At 40.3% G+C, this 20,509-nt stretch overlaps 5 protein-coding genes across 5 annotated transcripts; 1 reads left to right on the forward strand and 4 right to left on the reverse strand.

Annotated features, from left to right (window-relative positions):
• Window positions 1-2,974: 2,974 nt before the first annotated feature.
• Window positions 2,975-4,010, reverse strand: LOC311325516 (cathelicidin-2-like; the record flags this gene model as incomplete). The annotated part of the gene is made up of 4 exons (XM_084458230.1): window positions 2,975-3,264; window positions 3,375-3,482; window positions 3,603-3,728; window positions 3,840-4,010. The coding sequence occupies 4 exons, from the start codon at window positions 4,008-4,010 to the stop codon at window positions 3,124-3,126; spliced, it is 546 nt and encodes a 181-aa protein (XP_084314356.1). The 3' UTR covers window positions 2,975-3,123.
• A 2,891-nt stretch (window positions 4,011-6,901) lies between these two features.
• On the reverse strand, window positions 6,902-10,527 carry LOC311325517 (uncharacterized protein; the record flags this gene model as incomplete). Its single annotated transcript, XM_084458231.1, has 6 exons — window positions 6,902-7,191; window positions 7,302-7,409; window positions 7,530-7,655; window positions 7,767-7,987; window positions 9,101-9,420; window positions 10,502-10,527. The coding sequence occupies 6 exons, from the start codon at window positions 10,525-10,527 to the stop codon at window positions 7,051-7,053; spliced, it is 942 nt and encodes a 313-aa protein (XP_084314357.1). The 3' UTR covers window positions 6,902-7,050.
• Window positions 10,528-10,796: 269 nt separating this feature from the next.
• Window positions 10,797-14,466, reverse strand: LOC311325519 (uncharacterized protein; the record flags this gene model as incomplete). Its single annotated transcript, XM_084458233.1, has 6 exons — window positions 10,797-11,086; window positions 11,197-11,304; window positions 11,425-11,550; window positions 11,662-11,877; window positions 12,935-13,352; window positions 14,441-14,466. The coding sequence occupies 6 exons, from the start codon at window positions 14,464-14,466 to the stop codon at window positions 10,946-10,948; spliced, it is 1,035 nt and encodes a 344-aa protein (XP_084314359.1). The 3' UTR covers window positions 10,797-10,945.
• Window positions 14,467-14,744: 278 nt separating this feature from the next.
• On the reverse strand, window positions 14,745-15,978 carry LOC311325520 (cathelicidin-2-like; the record flags this gene model as incomplete). The annotated part of the gene is made up of 5 exons (XM_084458234.1): window positions 14,745-15,026; window positions 15,137-15,244; window positions 15,365-15,490; window positions 15,602-15,817; window positions 15,943-15,978. 5 exons carry the CDS (start codon window positions 15,976-15,978, stop codon window positions 14,886-14,888), a joined length of 627 nt encoding a protein of 208 aa, XP_084314360.1. The 3' UTR covers window positions 14,745-14,885.
• Window positions 15,979-18,371: 2,393 nt separating this feature from the next.
• LOC311325521 (uncharacterized protein) lies at window positions 18,372-19,509 on the forward strand (the record flags this gene model as incomplete). Its single annotated transcript, XM_084458235.1, has 4 exons — window positions 18,372-18,644; window positions 18,756-18,881; window positions 19,002-19,109; window positions 19,220-19,509. The coding sequence occupies 4 exons, from the start codon at window positions 18,372-18,374 to the stop codon at window positions 19,358-19,360; spliced, it is 648 nt and encodes a 215-aa protein (XP_084314361.1). The 3' UTR covers window positions 19,361-19,509.
• Window positions 19,510-20,509: the final 1,000 nt, after the last annotated feature.

Here is a 20,509-nt window from a genome sequence, read left to right on the forward strand (position 1 = left end):
GGGCGAAAAGTATGGCCTTCTGCGTCTCTCTTGGTGAACAGACCTACAATGGTGTCTTCATAGCTGAGCTCGGACGATGTCTGAGCCTTGACCAGAAGGGTAGCCAGGGCCAGCAGGAGGAGTGATCGTACCTGAGTCTTCATCTTCTTGTCTGTGCCCAGCAGTGAGAGCCTCTCCTCTTTAATAGCCTGCTCTTAACACGGGAAGTCCAGAGTTGAGCAATACAGGTTTTTGCTACATTTCATCCCGAATAGTGTTTTGCAACAAAATGTGAATATCAGTTTAAGAAACTATTCTATATGTTTGATCTCACCTCACAAATGCCACACTTTTTTATAATCTGCTGTCTTAGGAAAGTCTGGAATTGCGCAATCCAGGGTTTACAGTAGGTTAATTTCACCCCGAACAGTGTTTTGCAAAAAATGTCAATACAATTTTATAAGAAACTGGCCTATATGTTTGATCTCACCTCACAAATGCCACAGTGTGTTGTTGTTTGTGTAATATTCTGTCATTGAGAAGTTGATAGCACATTTTTGAGAAAGGGTATGTAAAGTAAAGTTTCAGTTGCTGTAGATAGATAGATAGATAGATAGATAGATAGATAGATAGATAGATAGATAGATAGATAGATAGATTACATTATTGATCCCTGAGGGGAAACAGTTGTGCAGCAGCAGGAAAGAAAACTAAAAAGCAGGATCAATGATTCATTTACAGTAAGTAGCCTATACAAATATACATCAAAAATACTAAAAGGATATACAAGATGGGCATATCAGTCTGTAATCTCCAGCTGTACTAGAGTGCAATACACTCAGAGTCAGTAAAATCAAATAAGGAGTATGTCCATGTTCATAAAAGAAAAGTGAACTGTGAACTGTCTTGTCCAAGAAAAGTCTGGGCACCAAAAACAAAGTGTCTTTAATGTGTACAACTATTGTCTGTTTGTTTTCCCCACAGTTATTCATTGTTGTGTTTGTACTGATATCTTGTGGCAGGGCTATACTATTAAGGAAATATTTGTCTCATGGGTAGCTGCTTGGCTTGGAAAGAGATGACCGTTAAGAGAGGAAATGTTGAAGCCCCATTCACACCATCTACTGTTCATTCCAAGAAACCTTCAATTTAGAGTATTGTTAGACACCAGTCTAAGACAACAATTTATCAATTAAATGCACATCTATATTGTCAGAGGGGTGAGGGAGGGAGATGATGGGTCTTTGGGGGGCTCTGTCTAGGGGGGGTCTTCAATGTCAATCCACTGCAGTTGTTGACTGTTGAGCTAGCGGACCGCATCAGAAAAGAAGCTGTTGTGGAACCTTTCTTTCCTGGTCCTGATACTCATCCATCTTCCGTCTCTCTGGTGAGATGGTGTGGCCAGGTGGTAGCTTGGAAGGTTGGTATCTTTTCTGATGGAGATGGCCTTCCTGCAGCAGCATTGGTTGTCGAGATCCTCGATGGCTGGGAGCTCCACACCAATGATCTTCTGCGCTGTCTTCACCACCCTCTGGATGGCATGCCTGTCATGGGTGGTGGAGTTGCCGTACCAGGCTGTGAAGCCTCCAGTCAGGATACTTTCAATGATGCTGCAGTAGCTTGCAGCAAATTTTTGAGAAAGTGCAGGCACAGTTACCCAAATGTCACTTACAAATGAATGTAAATAGACTCCTGTGACTGCTTTTCCTGTGGCTACATGCCAAATAGGAGGAGATGAGCTGTTCCCTCTGTTTCGCAACCCTGGGCTGCCCACAAAGATAACTCTCTCTTACCCCTGTGTTGAGAGAGATAGACAGAGAGAGAGAGAGAGAGAGAGAGAGAGAGAGCGAGAGAGAGAGAGAGATGTCTATGGGGGGAAAGTTTATGCTACATCAGAAAGGACAACAGTGCCCAATACCTACAGTGTCAGTAAGATCAAATAAGGATTATGTCCACATAGATGAATAATACTGTAAGTGAACTGTAAACTGTTATGTCCAAAAAAAAGTCTGGGCCCTCCAAAACAAAGTGATTGATGTGTATACAGCTATATTGACTGCTCTTCTGACCACAGTTTGACTATGTTTGTATGTGATTGTGTATTGATTTTTTCTGGCAGGATTATACTATTAAGGACATAGTTGTCTCATCAGTAGCAGCTGGATCCTGGACTTGGAAATAAATGACTGTTCATTTGTTTATAGCAAGTGTTGAGGCCCTATTCACACCATGATTTTTACACTATGATCTTTTATTTTCATTCTAGCTTTGAGATATGGACCGGAGATCCCTGTAACAGGTTTAGGCAAGAGATAACTTGAAATGTCATTACCGGTCAGATACTCTGATTTCATGTAAACTTCAGATCTTCTTTCGCGGTGTTCATTAGCAGTGCATACTGTATGTACAGTATTTATATGTGGCAGCTTGGTTACATCTAACATCATAATAGTGGGAAGTGTATTGCAGCCTTCTACCATGGATGAGACTGGTGTAACATTAACTACAGCAGACAGACTTTTGACACCTCAGAAGTCTTTCACCTGATAAGATCATTTATTTCATCAAAGTGATTTGTCTTGCACTGTCTGTTTTCTCTGTCCTGAAGAAGCAGTTCTTAGGTGGACAGATGCTCAATACCTTTATAACTGATGTAAACTGCGGCATCATGCCCCATCTCCCAATATCTCAGCTTCTTACCCACTATCGACCAGTCTAACAGACATTATGACTGCTACAAGGTGCTACGATTTCATACTCTGGTGTTTTCTTTTATTTAGGTTTGTTTTGTTTGCTTGTTCAGTAATTTAAGAAAAACTAGCTGAAAATCAACATGCCAAAATAACTTGTTTTCAGCACAGATTTACAGTACACATTTGTTTTCTGAAACTGAATAGAGGCAAAATATTCTTATTTTGTGTGTATTCAAACATTGAAGTGTGTCCCAAGATGTAATGTACTTGATTTGAAATGAAATGAAAAATAATGCAATGTCAATAATTATTGATTTTATTATTGAACAAGTGAAATTCAACAAATATAAAACAAATATAAAATGTTCAGTGTATTGACGGCAACTTCCAATCCCAATGTCCATGTGTCAACTCTTCAAGTTTTTATCAATGACTGATTGTAGCAAATAACTTAGCCCCTGGCGGCTTGGATCCTTTGATACACTTCAATCCCTGTCCTGATCTTGTCCCCATTTTTCTTAACCCAGTGCCGGATCTTTCTCTCCTTTTTCTTAAGCCACTTCCGGAGACCCCTCCTGGTTCGAATCTTCGGCTGCAAACACAAAAAACACACAAAACAAATACGGATGTAAGAAGGCTTTCAGTTATTTAACATTTTAGTACATGCACACAATGGACAGAATATGTTCTTAGTAAAACTACCTTCAAATCATCTTCTGGCTCAAACTGCTCACAAGACATTTCTGAGGTGATGATGTTGTTGATGTCCTGGACTGGATGACTGACCACCAGGTTGCACAACAATAGTTGCTGCAATGAGGAGAATGGACATATTACTCAAGAACAAAGAGCAGATCTCTTTTTATATTCCATATCTGAGTACCAACAAAATAAAGGTTTTCTGTTCAACACGGTTTCTTGACTCCTTACCCCATTCTGCTTTAGAGGACATGGTTTCCCTTGCTGCTCTTGTGTCCCACTGCACATAGTCTCCTGTGCAAGGAAGCTCAGGCTTTTCATCGACACAGCAGACCCATCCACATCCTCTGGGCTCAACTAGGATCAGAGATGGGGAAAAAACATTCATCACTGGTGCATGGAACACAAATAAAAATCACTTTACTGTAATGAAGAGGGCATTGGAAACACATCTCCTGTTATACTCACAGTGTCGACTTGGATATCTTCGAGTAGTGGGCGAAAAGTACGGCCTTCTGCGTCTCTCTTGGTGAACAGACCTACAATGGTGTCTTCATAGCTGAGCTCGGACGATGTCTGAGCCTTGACCAGAAGGGTAGCCAGGGCCAGCAGGAGGAGTGATCGTACTTGAGTCTTCATCTTCTTGTCTGTACCCAGCACTGAGAGCCTCTCCTCTTTAATAGCCTGCTCTTAACACGGGAAGTCCAGAGTTGAGCAATACAGGTTTTTGGTACATTTCATCCCGAATAGTGTTTTGCAACAAAATGTGAATATCAGTTTAAGAAACTGTTCTATATGTTTGATCTCACCTCACAAATGCCACACTGTTTTATAATCTGCTGTCTTAGGAAAGTCTGGAATTGCGCAATCCAGGGTTTACAGTAGGTTAATTTCACCCCAAACAGTGTTTTGCAAAAAATGTCAATACAATTTTATAAGAAACTGGCCTATATGTTTGATTTCACCTCACAAATGCCACAGTGTGTTGTTGTTTGTGTAATATTCTGTCATTGAGAAATTGATAGCACATTTTTGAGAAAGGGTATGTACTGTACGTAAGGTTTCAGTTGCTGTAGATAGATAGATAGATAGATAGATAGATAGAAAGAAAGATAGATAGATAGATAGATAGATAGATAGATAGATAGATAGATAGATAGATAGATAGATAGATAGATAGATAGATAGATGGATTACATTATTGATCCCTGAGGGGAAACAGTTGTGCAGCAGCAGGAAAGAAAACTAAAAAGCAGGATCAATGATTCATTTACAGTAAGTAGCTTATACAAATATACATCAAAAATACTAAAAGGATATACCAGATGGGCATATCAGTCTGTAATCTCCAGTTGTACTAGAGTGCAATACACTCAGAGTCAGTAAAATCAAATAAGGAGTATGTCCATGTTCATAAATGAAAACTGAACTGTGAACTGTCTTGTCCAAAAAAAGTCTGGGCACCAAAAACAAAGTGTCTTTAATGTGTACACCTATTGTCTGTTTGTTTTCCCCACAGTTATTCATTGTTGTGTTTGTACTGATATCTTGTGGCAGGGCTATACTATTAAGGAAATATTTGTCTCATGGGTAGCTGCTTGGCTTGGAAAGAGATGACCGTTAAGAGAGGAAATGTTGAAGCCCCATTCACACCATCTACTGTTCATTCTAAGAAACCTTCAATTTAGAGTATTGTTAGACACCAGTCTAAGACAACAATTTATCAATTAAATGCACATCTATATTGTCAGAGGGGTGAGGGAGGGAGATGATGGGTCTTTGGGGGGCTCTGTCTAGGGGGGGTCTTCAATGTCAATCCACTGCAGTTGTTGACTGTTGAGCTTGCGGACCGCATCAGAACAGAAGCTGTTGTGGAACCTTTCTTTCCTGGTCCTGATACTCAGCCATCTTCCGTCTCTCTGGTGAGATGGTGTGGCCAGGTGGTAGCTTGGAGGGTTGGTATCTTTTCTGATGGAGATGGCCTTCCTGCAGCAGCATTGGTTGTCGAGATCCTCGATGGCTGGGAGCTCCACACCAATGATCTTCTGCGCTGTCTTCACCACCCTCTGGATGGCATGCCTGTCATGGGTGGTGGAGTTGCCGTACCAGGCTGTGAAGCCTCCAGTCAGGATACTTTCAATGATGCTGCAGTAGCTTGCAGCACATTTTTGAGAAAGTGCAGGCACAGTTACCCAAATGTCACTGACAAATGAATATTAATAGACTCCTGTGACTGCTTTTCCTGTGGCTACATGCCAAGTAGGAGGAGATGAGCTGTTCCCTCTGTTTCGCAACCCTGGGCTGCCCACAAAGATAACTCTCTCTTACCCCTGTGTTGAGAGAGATAGACTGAGAGAGAGAGAGAGAGCGAGAGAGAGAGAGAGAGAGAGAGAGAGAGATGTCTATGGGGGGAAAGCTTATGCTACATCAGAAAGGACAACAGTGCCCAATACCTACAGTGTCAGTAAGATCAAATAAGGATTATGTCCACATAGATGAATAATACTGTAAGTGAACTGTAAACTGTTATGTCCAAAAAAAAGTCTGGGCCCTCCAAAACAAAGTGTTTGATGTGTATACAGCTATATTGACTGCTCTTCTGACCACAGTTTGTCTATGTTTGTATGTGATTGTGTATTGATTTTTTCTGGCAGGATTATACTATTAAGGACATAGTTGTCTCATCAGTAGCAGCTGGATCCTGGACTTGGAAATAAATGACTGTTCATTTGTTTATAGCAAGTCTTGAGGCCCCATTCACACCATGATGGTTACACTATGATCTTTTATTTTCATTCTAGCTTTGAGATATGGACCGGACATCCCTGTAATAGGTTTAGGCAAGAGATAACTTGAAATGTCATTACCGGTTAAATACTCTGATTTTATGTAAACTTCAGATCTTCTTTTGCTGTGTTTATTAGCAGTGCATACTGTATCTACAGTATTTATATGTGGCAGCTTGGTTACATCTAACATCATAAGAGTGAGAAGTGTATTGCAGCCTTCTACCATGGATGAGACTGGTGTAACATCAACTACAGCAGACAGATTTTTGACACCTCAGAAGTCTTTCACCTGATAAGATCATTTATTTCATCAAAGTGATTTGTCTTGCACTGTCTGTTTTCTCTGTCCTGAAGAAGCAGTTCTTAGGTGGACAGATGCTCAATACCTTTATAACTGATGTAAACTGCGGCATCATGCCCCATCTCCCAATATCTCAGCTTCTTACCCACTATCGACCAGTCTAACAGACATTATGACTGCTACAAGGTGCTACGATTTCATACTCTGGTGTTTTCTTTTATTTAGGTTTGTTTTGTTTGCTTGTTCAGTAATTTAAGAAAAACTGGCTGAAAATCAACTTGCCAAAATAACTTGTTTTCAGCACAGATTTACAGTACACATTTGTTTTCTGAAACTGAATAGAGGCAAAATATTCTTATTTTGTGTGTATTCAAACATTGAAGTGTGTCCCAAGATGTAATGTACTTGATTTGAAATGAAATGAAAAATAATGCAATGTCAATAATTATTGATTTTATTATTGAACAAGTGAAATTCAACAAATATAAAACAAATATAAAATGTTCAGTGTATTGACGGCAACTTCCAATCCCAATGTCCATGTGTCAACTCTTCAAGTTTTTATCAATGACTGATTGTAGCAAATAACTTAGCCCCTGGCGGCTTGGATCCTTTGATACACTTCAATCCCTGTCCTGATCTTGTCCCCATTTTTCTTAACCCAGTGCCGGATCTTTCTCTCCTTTTTCTTAAGCCACTTCCGGAGACCCCTCCTGGTTCGAATCTTCGGCTGCAAACACAAAAAACACACAAAACAAATACGGATGTAAGAAGGCTTTCAGTTATTTAATATTTTAGTACATGCACACAATGGACAGAATATGTTCTTAGTAAAACTACCTTCAAATCATCTTCTGGCTCAAACTGCTCACAAGACATTTCTGAGGTGATGATGTTGTTGATGTCCTGGACTGGATGACTGACCACCAGGTTGCACAACAATAGTTGCTGCAATGAGGAGAATGGACATATTACTCAAGAACAAAGAGCAGATCTCTTTTTATATTCCATATCTGAGTACCAACAAAGTAAAGGTTTTCTGTTCAACACGGTTTCTTGACTCCTTACCCCATTCTGCTTTAGAGGACATGGTTTCCCTTGCTGCTCTTGTGTCCCACTGCACATAGTCTCCTGTGCAAGGAAGCTCAGGCTTTTCATCGACACAGCAGACCCATCCACATCCTCTGGGCTCAACTAGGATCAGAGATGGGGAAAAAACATTCATCACTGGTGCATGGAACACAAATAAAAATCACTTTACTGTAATGAAGAGAGCATTGGAAACACATCTCCTGTTATACTCACAGTGTCGACTTGGATATCTTCGAGTAGTGGGCGAAAAGTACGGCCTTCTGCGTCTCTCTTGGTGAACAGACCTACAATGGTGTCTTCATAGCTGAGCTCGGACGATGTCTGAGCCTTGACCAGAAGGGTAGCCAGGGCCAGCAGGAGGAGTGATCGTACCTGAGTCTTCATCTTCTTGTCTGTGCCCAGCACTGAGAGCCTCTCCTCTTTAATAGCCTGCTCTTAACACGGGAAGTCCAGAGTTGAGCAATACAGGTTTTTGGTACATTTCATCCCGAATAGTGTTTTGCAACAAAATGTGAATATCAGTTTAAGAAACTGTTCTATATGTTTGATCTCACCTCACAAATGCCACACTGTTTTATAATCTGCTGTCTTAGGAAAGTCTGGAATTGCGCAATCCAGGGTTTACAGTAGGTTAATTTCACCCCAAACAGTGTTTTGCAAAAAATGTCAATACAATTTTATAAGAAACTGGCCTATATGTTTGATTTCACCTCACAAATGCCACAGTGTGTTGTTGTTTGTGTAATATTCTGTCATTGAGAAATTGATAGCACATTTTTGAGAAAGGGTATGTACTGTACGTAAGGTTTCAGTTGCTGTAGATAGATAGATAGATAGATAGATAGAAAGAAAGATAGATAGATAGATAGATAGATAGATAGATAGATAGATAGATAGATAGATGGATTACATTATTGATCCCTGAGGGGAAACAGTTGTGCAGCAGCAGGAAAGAAAACTAAAAAGCAGGATCAATGATTCATTTACAGTAAGTAGCTTATACAAATATACATCAAAAATACTAAAAGGATATACCAGATGGGCATATCAGTCTGTAATCTCCAGTTGTACTAGAGTGCAATACACTCAGAGTCAGTAAAATCAAATAAGGAGTATGTCCATGTTCATAAATGAAAACTGAACTGTGAACTGTCTTGTCCAAAAAAAGTCTGGGCACCAAAAACAAAGTGTCTTTAATGTGTACACCTATTGTCTGTTTGTTTTCCCCACAGTTATTCATTGTTGTGTTTGTACTGATATCTTGTGGCAGGGCTATACTATTAAGGAAATATTTGTCTCATGGGTAGCTGCTTGGCTTGGAAAGAGATGACCGTTAAGAGAGGAAATGTTGAAGCCCCATTCACACCATCTACTGTTCATTCTAAGAAACCTTCAATTTAGAGTATTGTTAGACACCAGTCTAAGACAACAATTTATCAATTAAATGCACATCTATATTGTCAGAGGGGTGAGGGAGGGAGATGATGGGTCTTTGGGGGGCTCTGTCTAGGGGGGGTCTTCAATGTCAATCCACTGCAGTTGTTGACTGTTGAGCTTGCGGACCGCATCAGAAAAGAAGCTGTTGTGGAACCTTTCTTTCCTGGTCCTGATACTCAGCCATCTTCCGTCTCTCTGGTGAGATGGTGTGGCCAGGTGGTAGCTTGGAGGGTTGGTATCTTTTCTGATGGAGATGGCCTTCCTGCAGCAGCATTGGTTGTCGAGATCCTCGATGGCTGGGAGCTCCACACCAATGATCTTCTGCGCTGTCTTCACCACCCTCTGGATGGCATGCCTGTCATGGGTGGTGGAGTTGCCGTACCAGGCTGTGAAGCCTCCAGTCAGGATACTTTCAATGATGCTGCAGTAGCTTGCAGCACATTTTTGAGAAAGTGCAGGCACAGTTACCCAAATGTCACTGACAAATGAATATTAATAGACTCCTGTGACTGCTTTTCCTGTGGCTACATGCCAAGTAGGAGGAGATGAGCTGTTCCCTCTGTTTCGCAACCCTGGGCTGCCCACAAAGATAACTCTCTCTTACCCCTGTGTTGAGAGAGATAGACTGAGAGAGAGAGAGAGAGCGAGAGAGAGAGAGAGAGAGAGAGAGAGAGATGTCTATGGGGGGAAAGCTTATGCTACATCAGAAAGGACAACAGTGCCCAATACCTACAGTGTCAGTAAGATCAAATAAGGATTATGTCCACATAGATGAATAATACTGTAAGTGAACTGTAAACTGTTATGTCCAAAAAAAAGTCTGGGCCCTCCAAAACAAAGTGTTTGATGTGTATACAGCTATATTGACTGCTCTTCTGACCACAGTTTGTCTATGTTTGTATGTGATTGTGTATTGATTTTTTCTGGCAGGATTATACTATTAAGGACATAGTTGTCTCATCAGTAGCAGCTGGATCCTGGACTTGGAAATAAATGACTGTTCATTTGTTTATAGCAAGTCTTGAGGCCCCATTCACACCATGATGGTTACACTATGATCTTTTATTTTCATTCTAGCTTTGAGATATGGACCGGACATCCCTGTAATAGGTTTAGGCAAGAGATAACTTGAAATGTCATTACCGGTTAAATACTCTGATTTTATGTAAACTTCAGATCTTCTTTTGCTGTGTTTATTAGCAGTGCATACTGTATCTACAGTATTTATATGTGGCAGCTTGGTTACATCTAACATCATAAGAGTGAGAAGTGTATTGCAGCCTTCTACCATGGATGAGACTGGTGTAACATCAACTACAGCAGACAGATTTTTGACACCTCAGAAGTCTTTCACCTGATAAGATCATTTATTTCATCAAAGTGATTTGTCTTGCACTGTCTGTTTTCTCTGTCCTGAAGAAGCAGTTCTTAGGTGGACAGATGCTCAATACCTTTATAACTGATGTAAACTGCGGCATCATGCCCCATCTCCCAATATCTCAGCTTCTTACCCACTATCGACCAGTCTAACAGACATTATGACTGCTACAAGGTGCTACGATTTCATACTCTGGTGTTTTCTTTTATTTAGGTTTGTTTTGTTTGCTTGTTCAGTAATTTAAGAAAAACTGGCTGAAAATCAACTTGCCAAAATAACTTGTTTTCAGCACAGATTTACAGTACACATTTGTTTTCTGAAACTGAATAGAGGCAAAATATTCTTATTTTGTGTGTATTCAAACATTGAAGTGTGTCCCAAGATGTAATGTACTTGATTTGAAATGAAATGAAAAATAATGCAATGTCAATAATTATTGATTTTATTATTGAACAAGTGAAATTCAACAAATATAAAACAAATATAAAATGTTCAGTGTATTGACGGCAACTTCCAATCCCAATGTCCATGTGTCAACTCTTCAAGTTTTTATCAATGACTGATTGTAGCAAATAACTTAGCCCCTGGCGGCTTGGATCCTTTGATACACTTCAATCCCTGTCCTGATCTTGTCCCCATTTTTCTTAACCCAGTGCCGGATCTTTCTCTCCTTTTTCTTAAGCCACTTCCGGAGACCCCTCCTGGTTCGAATCTTCGGCTGCAAACACAAAAAACACACAAAACAAATACGGATGTAAGAAGGCTTTCAGTTATTTAATATTTTAGTACATGCACACAATGGACAGAATATGTTCTTAGTAAAACTACCTTCAAATCATCTTCTGGCTCAAACTGCTCACAAGACATTTCTGAGGTGATGATGTTGTTGATGTCCTGGACTGGATGACTGACCACCAGGTTGCACAACAATAGTTGCTGCAATGAGGAGAATGGACATATTACTCAAGAACAAAGAGCAGATCTCTTTTTATATTCCATATCTGAGTACCAACAAAGTAAAGGTTTTCTGTTCAACACGGTTTCTTGACTCCTTACCCCATTCTGCTTTAGAGGACATGGTTTCCCTTGCTGCTCTTGTGTCCCACTGCACATAGTCTCCTGTGCAAGGAAGCTCAGGCTTTTCATCGACACAGCAGACCCATCCACATCCTCTGGGCTCAACTAGGATCAGAGATGGGGAAAAAACATTCATCACTGGTGCATGGAACACAAATAAAAATCACTTTACTGTAATGAAGAGAGCATTGGAAACACATCTCCTGTTATACTCACAGTGTCGACTTGGATATCTTCGAGTAGTGGGCGAAAAGTACGGCCTTCTGCGTCTCTCTTGGTGAACAGACCTACAATGGTGTCTTCATAGCTGAGCTCGGACGATGTCTGAGCCTTGACCAGAAGGGTAGCCAGGGCCAGCAGGAGGAGTGATCGTACCTGAGTCTTCATCTTCTTGTCTGTGCCCAGCACTGAGAGCCTCTCCTCTTTAATAGCCTGCTCTTAACACGGGAAGTCCAGAGTTGAGCAATACAGGTTTTTGGTACATTTCATCCCGAATAGTGTTTTGCAACAAAATGTGAATATCAGTTTAAGAAACTGTTCTATATGTTTGATCTCACCTCACAAATGCCACACTGTTTTATAATCTGCTGTTTTAGGAAAGTCTGGAATTGCGCAATCCAGGGTTTACAGTAGGTTAATTTCACCCCAAACAGTGTTTTGCAAAAAATGTCAATACAATTTTATAAGAAACTGGCCTATATGTTTGATTTCACCTCACAAATGCCACAGTGTGTTGTTGTTTGTGTAATATTCTGTCATTGAGAAATTGATAGCACATTTTTGAGAAAGGGTATGTACTGTACGTAAAGTTTCAGTTGCTGTAGATAGATAGATAGATAGATAGATAGATAGATAGATAGATAGATAGAAAGAAAGAAAGAAAGATAGATAGATAGATAGATAGATAGATAGATAGATAGATAGATAGATAGATAGATAGATAGATTACATTATTGATCCCTGAGGGGAAACAGTTGTGCAGCAGCAGGAAAGAAAACTAAAAAGCAGGATCAATGATTCATTTACAGTAAGTAGCTTATACAAATATACATCAAAAATACTAAAAGGATATACCAGATGGGCATATCAGTCTGTAATCTCCAGTTGTACTAGAGTGCAATACACTCAGAGTCAGTAAAATCAAATAAGGAGTATGTCCATGTTCATAAATGAAAACTGAACTGTGAACTGTCTTGTCCAAAAAAAGTCTGGGCACCAAAAACAAAGTGTCTTTAATGTGTACACCTATTGTCTGTTTGTTTTCCCCACAGTTATTCATTGTTGTGTTTGTACTGATATCTTGTGGCAGGGCTATACTATTAAGGAAATATTTGTCTCATGGGTAGCTGCTTGGCTTGGAAAGAGATGACCGTTAAGAGAGGAAATGTTGAAGCCCCATTCACACCATCTACTGTTCATTCTAAGAAACCTTCAATTTAGAGTATTGTTAGACACCAGTCTAAGACAACAATTGATCAATTAAATGCACATCTATATTGTCAGAGGGGTGAGGGAGGGAGATGATGGGTCTTTGGGGGGCTCTGTCTAGGGGGGGGTCTTCAATGTCAATCCACTGCAGTTGTTGGCTGTTGAGCTTGTGGACCGCATCAGAAAAGAAGCTGTTGTGGAACCTTTCTTTCCTGGTCCTGATACTCATCCATCTTCCGTCTCTCTGGTGAGATGGTGTGGCCAGGTGGTAGCTTGGAAGGTTGGTATCTTTTCTGATGGAGATGGTCTTTCTGCAGCAGCATTGGTTGTCGAGATCCTCGATGGCTGGGAGCTCCACACCAATGATCTTCTGCGCTGTCTTCACCACCCTCTGGATGGCATGCCTGTCATGGGTGGTGGAGTTGCTGTACCAGGCTGTGAAGCCTCCAGTCAGGATACTTTCAATGATGCTGCAGTAGCTTGCAGCACATTTTTGAGAAAGTGCAGGCACAGTTACCCAAATGTCACTTACAAATGAATGTTAATAGACTCCTGTGACTGCTTTTCCTGTGGCTACATGCCAAATAGGAGGAGATGAGCTGTTCCCTCTGTTTCGCAACCCTGGGCTGCCCACAAAGATAACTTTCTCTTACCCCTGTGTTGAGAGAGATAGACAGAGAGAGAGAGAGAGAGAGAGCGCTGAGAGAGAGAGAGAGAGAGAGAGAGAGAGATGTCTATGGGGGGAAAGCTTATGCTACATCAGAAAGGACAACAGTGCCCAATACCTACAGTGTCAGTAAGATCAAAAAAGGATTATGTCCACATAGATGAATAATACTGTAAGTGAACTGTAAACTGTTATGTCCAAAAAAAAGTCTGGGCTCTCCAAAACAAAGTGATTGATGTGTATACAGCTATATTGACTGCTCTTCTGACCACAGTTTGACTATGTTTGTATGTGATTGTGTATTGATTTTTTCTGGCAGGATTATACTATGAAGGACATAGTTGTCTCAGCAGTAGCAGCTGGATCCTGGACTTGGAAATAAATGACTGTTCATTTGTTTATAGCAAGTGTTGAGGCCCCATTCACACCATGATTTTTACACTATGATCTTTTATTTTCATTCTAGCTTTGAGATATGGACCGGAGATCCCTGTAACAGGTTTAGGCAAGAGATAACTTGAAATCTCATTACCGGTCAGATACTCTGATTTCATGTAAACTTCAGATCTTCTTTCGCGGTGTTTATTAGCAGTGCATACTGTATGTACAGTATTTATATGTGGCAGCTTGGTTACATCTAACATCATAATAGTGGGAAGTGTATTGCAGCCTTCTACCATGGATGAGACTGGTGTAACATTAACTACAGCAGACAGACTTTTGACACCTCAGAAGTCTTTCACCTGATAAGATCATTTATTTCATCAAAGTGATTTGTCTTGCACTGTCTGTTTTCTCTGTCCTGAAGAAGCAGTTCTTAGGTGGACAGATGCTCAATACCTTTATAACTGATGTAAACTGCGGCATCATGCCCCATCTCCCAATATCTCAGCTTCTTACCCACTATCGACCAGTCTAACAGACATTATGACTGCTACAAGGTGCTACGTTCTCATACTCTAGTGTTTTCTTTTATTAAGGTTTGTTTTGTTTGCTTGTTTAATTAATTTAAGAAAAACTAGCTGAAAATCAACATGCCAAAATAACTGGTTTTCAGCACAGATTTACAGTACAGATTTGTTTTCTGCAACTGAATAGAGGCAAAATATTATCATTTTGTGTGTATTTAATAATTGAAGTGTTTCCCAAGATGTAATGTACTTGATTTGAAATAAAATGAAAAATAATGTAATGTCAATAATTATTGATTTTATTCTTGAACAAGTAAAATTCAACAAATATAAAACAAATATACATTTTTTGATGTATTGACGGCAACTTCCAATCCCAATGTCCATGTGTCAACTCTTCAAGTTTTTATCAATGACTGATTGTAGCAAATAACTTAGCCCCTGGCGGCTTGGATCCTTTGATACACTTCAATCCCTGTCCTGATCTTGTCCTCATTTTTCTTAACCCAGTGCCGGATCTTTCTCCCCTTTTTCTTAAGCCACTTCCGGAGACCCCTCCTGGTTCGAATCTTCGGCTGCAAACACAAAAAACACACAAAACAAATACGGATGTAAGAAGGCTTTCAGTTATTTAACATTTTAGAAAATGCACACAATGGACAGAATATGTTCTTAGTAAAACTACCTTCAAATCATTTTCTGGCTCAAACTGCTCACAAGACATTTCTGAGGTGATGATGTTGCTGATGTCCTGGACTGGATGACTGACCACCAGGTTGCACAACAATTGTTGCTGCAATGAGGAGAATGGACATATTACTCAAGAACAAAGAGCACATCTCTTTTTATATTCCATATCTGAGTACCAACAAAATAAAGGTTTTCTGTTCACCACGGATTCTTGAATCCTTACCCCATTCTGCTTTAGAGGACATGGTTTCCCTTGCTGCTCTTGTGTCCCACTGCACATAGTCTCCTGTGCAAGGAAGCTCAGGCTTTTCCTCGACACAGCAGACCCATCCACATCCTCTGGGCTCAACTAGGATCAGAGATGGGGAAAAAACATTCATCACTGGTGCATGGAACACAAATAAAAATCACTTTGCTGTAATCAAGAGGGCATTGGAAACACATCTCCTGTTATACTCACAGTGTCGACTTGGATATCTTCGAGTAGTGGGCGAAAAGTATGGCCTTCGGCGTCACTCTTGGTGAACAGACCTACAATGGTGTCTTCATAGCTGAGCTCGGACGATGTCTGAGCCTTGACCAGAAGGGTAGCCAGGGCCAGCAGGAGGAGTGATCGTACCTGAGTCTTCATCTTCTTGTCTGTACCCAGCACTGAGAGCCTCTCCTCTTTAATAGCCTGCTCTTAACACGGGAAGTCCAGAGTTGAGCAATACAGGGTTTTGGTACATTAAATCCCGAATAGTGTTTTGCAACAAAATGTGAATATCAGTTTAAGAAACTGTTCTGTATGTTTGATCTCACCTCACAAATGCCACACTGTTTTATAATCTGCGTCATAGGAAAGTCTGGAATTGCGCAATCCAGGGTTTACAGTAGGTTAATTTTGAAAAATCTGACTGCTGTAGTTGATGTTACACCAGTCTCATCCATGGTAGAAGGCTGCAATACACTTCCCACTATTATGATGTTAGATGTAACCAAGCTGCCACATATAAATACTGTACATACAGTATGCACTGCTAATAAACACCGCGAAAGAAGATCTGAAGTTTACATGAAATCAGAGTATCTGACCGGTAATGACATTTCAAGTTATCTCTTGCCTAAACCTGTTACAGGGATCTCCGGTCCATATCTCAAAGCTAGAATGAAAATAAAAGATCATAGTGTAAAAATCATGGTGTGAATGGGGCCTCAACACTTGCTATAAACAAATGAACAGTCATTTATTTCCAAGTCCAGGATCCAGCTGCTACTGATGAGACAACTATGTCCTTAATAGTATAATCCTGCCAGAAAAAATCAATACACAATCACATACAAACATAGTCAAACTGTGGTCAGAAGAGCAGTCAATATAGCTGTATACACATCAATCACTTTGTTTTGGAGAGCCCAGACTTTTTTTTGGACATAACAGTTTACAGTTCACTTACAGTATTATTCATCTATGTGGACATAATCCTTTTTTGATCTTACTGACACTGTAGGTATTGGGCACTGTTGTCCTTTCTGATGTAGCATAAGCTTTCCCCCCATAGACATCTCTCTCTCTCTCTCTCTCTCTCTCTCTCTCGCGCTCTCTCTCTCTCTCTCTCTCTCTCTGTCTATCTCTCTCAACACAGGGGTAAGAGAAAGTTATCTTTGTGGGCAGCCCAGGGTTGCGAAACAGAGGGAACAGCTCATCTCCTCCTATTTGGCATGTAGCCACAGGAAAAGCAGTCACAGGAGTCTATTAACATTCATTTGTAAGTGACATTTGGGTAACTGTGCCTGCACTTTCTCAAAAATGTGCTGCAAGCTACTGCAGCATCATTGAAAGTATCCTGACTGGAGGCTTCACAGCCTGGTACGGCAACTCCACCACCCATGACAGGCATGCCATCCAGAGGGTGGTGAAGACAGCGCAGAAGATCATTGGTGTGGAGCTCCCAGCCATCGAGGATCTCGACAACCAATGCTGCTGCAGGAAGGCCATCTCCATCAGAAAAGATACCAACCTTCCAAGCTACCACCTGGCCACACCATCTCACCAGAGAGACGGAAGATGGATGAGTATCAGGACCAGGAAAGAAAGGTTCCACAACAGCTTCTTTTCTGATGCGGTCCGCAAGCTCAACAGCCAACAACTGCAGTGGATTGACATTGAAGACCCCCCCTAGACAGAGCCCCCCAAAGACCCATCATCTCCCTCCCTCACCCCTCTGACAATATAGATGTGCATTTAATTGATAAATTGTTGTCTTAGACTGGTGTCTAACAATACTCTAAATTGAAGGTTTCTTGGAATGAACAGTAGATGGTGTGAATGGGGCTTCAACATTTCCTCTCTTAACGGTCATCTCTTTCCAAGCCAAGCAGCTACCCATGAGACAAATATTTCCTTAATAGTATAGCCCTGCCACAAGATTTCAATACAAACACAACAATGAATAACTGTGGGGAAAACAAACAAACAATAGGTGTACACATTAAAGACACTTTGTTTTTGGTGCCCAGACTTTTTTTGGACAAGACAGTTCACAGTTCACTTTTCATTTATGAACATGGACATACTCCTTATTTGATTTTACTGACTCTGAGTGTATTGCACTCTAGTACAACTGGAGATTACAGACTGATATGCCCATCTGGTATATCCTTTTAGTATTTTTGATGTATATTTGTATAAGCTACTTACTGTAAATGAATCATTGATCCTGCTTTTTAGTTTTCTTTCCTGCTGCTGCACAACTGTTTCCCCTCAGGGATCAATAATGCAATCTATCTATCTATCTATCTATCTATCTATCTATCTATCTATCTATCTATCTATCTATCTATCTATCTATCTATCTATCTATCTATCTATCTTTCTTTCTTTCTTTCTTTCTATCTATCTATCTATCTATCTATCTACAGCAACTGAAACTTTACGTACAGTACATACCCTTTCTCAAAAATGTGCTATCAATTTCTCAATGACAGAATATTACACAAACAACAACACACTGTGGCATTTGTGAGGTGAAATCAAACATATAGGCCAGTTTCTTATAAAATTGTATTGACATTTTTTGCAAAACACTGTTCGGGGTGAAATTAACCTACTGTAAACCCTGGATTGCGCAATTCCAGACTTTCCTAAAACAGCAGATTATAAAACAGTGTGGCATTTGTGAGTTGAGATCAAACATATAGAACAGTTTCTTAAACTGATATTCACATTTTGTTGCAAAACACTATTCGGGATGAAATGTACCAAAAACCTGTATTGCTCAACTCTGGACTTCCCGTGTTCAGAGCAGGCTATTAAAGAGGAGAGGCTCTCAGTGCTGGGTACAGACAAGAAGATGAAGACTCAGGTACGATCACTCCTCCTGCTGGCCCTGGCTACCCTTCTGGTCAAGGCTCAGACATCGTCCGAGCTCAGCTATGAAGACACCATTGTAGGTCTGTTCACCAAGAGTGACGCCGAAGGCCGTACTTTTCGCCCACTACTCGAAGATATCCAAGTCGACACTGTGAGTATAACAGGAGATGTGTTTCCAATGCCCTCTTGATTACAGCAAAGTGATTTTTATTTGTGTTCCATGCACCAGTGATGAATGTTTTTTCCCCATCTCTGATCCTAGTTGAGCCCAGAGGATGTGGATGGGTCTGCTGTGTCGATGAAAAGCCTGAGCTTCCTTGCACAGGAGACTATGTGCAGTGGGACACAAGAGCAGCAAGGGAAACCATGTCCTCTAAAGCAGAATGGGGTAAGGAGTCAAGAAACCGTGTTGAACAGAAAACCTTTACTTTGTTGGTACTCAGATATGGAATATAAAAAGAGATCTGCTCTTTGTTCTTGAGTAATATGTCCATTCTCCTCATTGCAGCAACTATTGTTGTGCAACCTGGTGGTCAGTCATCCAGTCCAGGACATCAACAACATCATCACCTCAGAAATGTCTTGTGAGCAGTTTGAGCCAGAAGATGATTTGAAGGTAGTTTTACTAAGAACATATTCTGTCCATTGTGTGCATGTACTAAAATGTTAAATAACTGAAAGCCTTCTTACATCAGTATTTGTTTTGTGTGTTTTTTGTGTTTGCAGCCGAAGATTCGAACCAGGAGGGGTCTCCGGAAGTGGCTTAAGAAAAAGGAGAGAAAGATCCGGCACTGGGTTAAGAAAAATGGGGACAAGATCAGGACAGGGATTGAAGTGTATCAAAGGATCCAAGCCGCCAGGGGCTAAGTTATTTGCTACAATCAGTCATTGATAAAAACTTGAAGAGTTGACACATGGACATTGGGATTGGAAGTTGCCGTCAATACACTGAACATTTTATATTTGTTTTATATTTGTTGAATTTCACTTGTTCAATAATAAAATCAATAATTATTGACATTGCATTATTTTTCATTTCATTTCAAATCAAGTACATTACATCTTGGGACACACTTCAATGTTTGAATACACACAAAATAAGAATATTTTGCCTCTATTCAGTTTCAGAAAACAAATGTGTACTGTAAATCTGTGCTGAAAACAAGTTATTTTGGCAAGTTGATTTTCAGCCAGTTTTTCTTAAATTACTGAACAAGCAAACAAAACAAACCTAAATAAAAGAAAACACCAGAGTATGAAATCGTAGCACCTTGTAGCAGTCATAATGTCTGTTAGACTGGTCGATAGTGGGTAAGAAGCTGAGATATTGGGAGATGGGGCATGATGCCGCAGTTTACATCAGTTATAAAGGTATTGAGCATCTGTCCACCTAAGAACTGCTTCTTCAGGACAGAGAAAACAGACAGTGCAAGACAAATCACTTTGATGAAATAAATGATCTTATCAGGTGAAAGACTTCTGAGGTGTCAAAAGTCTGTCTGCTGTAGTTAATGTTACACCAGTCTCATCCATGGTAGAAGGCTGCAATACACTTCCCACTATTATGATGTTAGATGTAACCAAGCTGCCACATATAAATACTGTACATACAGTATGCACTGCTAATAAACACCGCGAAAGAAGATCTGAAGTTTACATGAAATCAGAGTATCTGACCGGTAATGAGATTTCAAGTTATCTCTTGCCTAAACCTGTTACAGGGATCTCCGGTCCATATCTCAAAGCTAGAATGAAAATAAAAGATCATAGTGTAAAAATCATGGTGTGAATGGGGCCTCAACACTTGCTATAAACAAATGAACAGTCATTTATTTCCAAGTCCAGGATCCAGCTGCTACTGATGAGACAACTATGTCCTTAATAGTATAATCCTGCCAGAAAAAATCAATACACAATCACATACAAACATAGTCAAACTGTGGTCAGAAGAGCAGTCAATATAGCTGTATACACATCAATCACTTTGTTTTGGAGAGCCCAGACTTTTTTTTGGAC

The sequence above is a fragment of the Borostomias antarcticus genome, assembly GCF_949987555.1.
Source record: "Borostomias antarcticus genome assembly, chromosome: 24".
In the NCBI taxonomy this organism is placed as follows: domain Eukaryota; kingdom Metazoa; phylum Chordata; class Actinopteri; order Stomiiformes; family Stomiidae; genus Borostomias; species Borostomias antarcticus.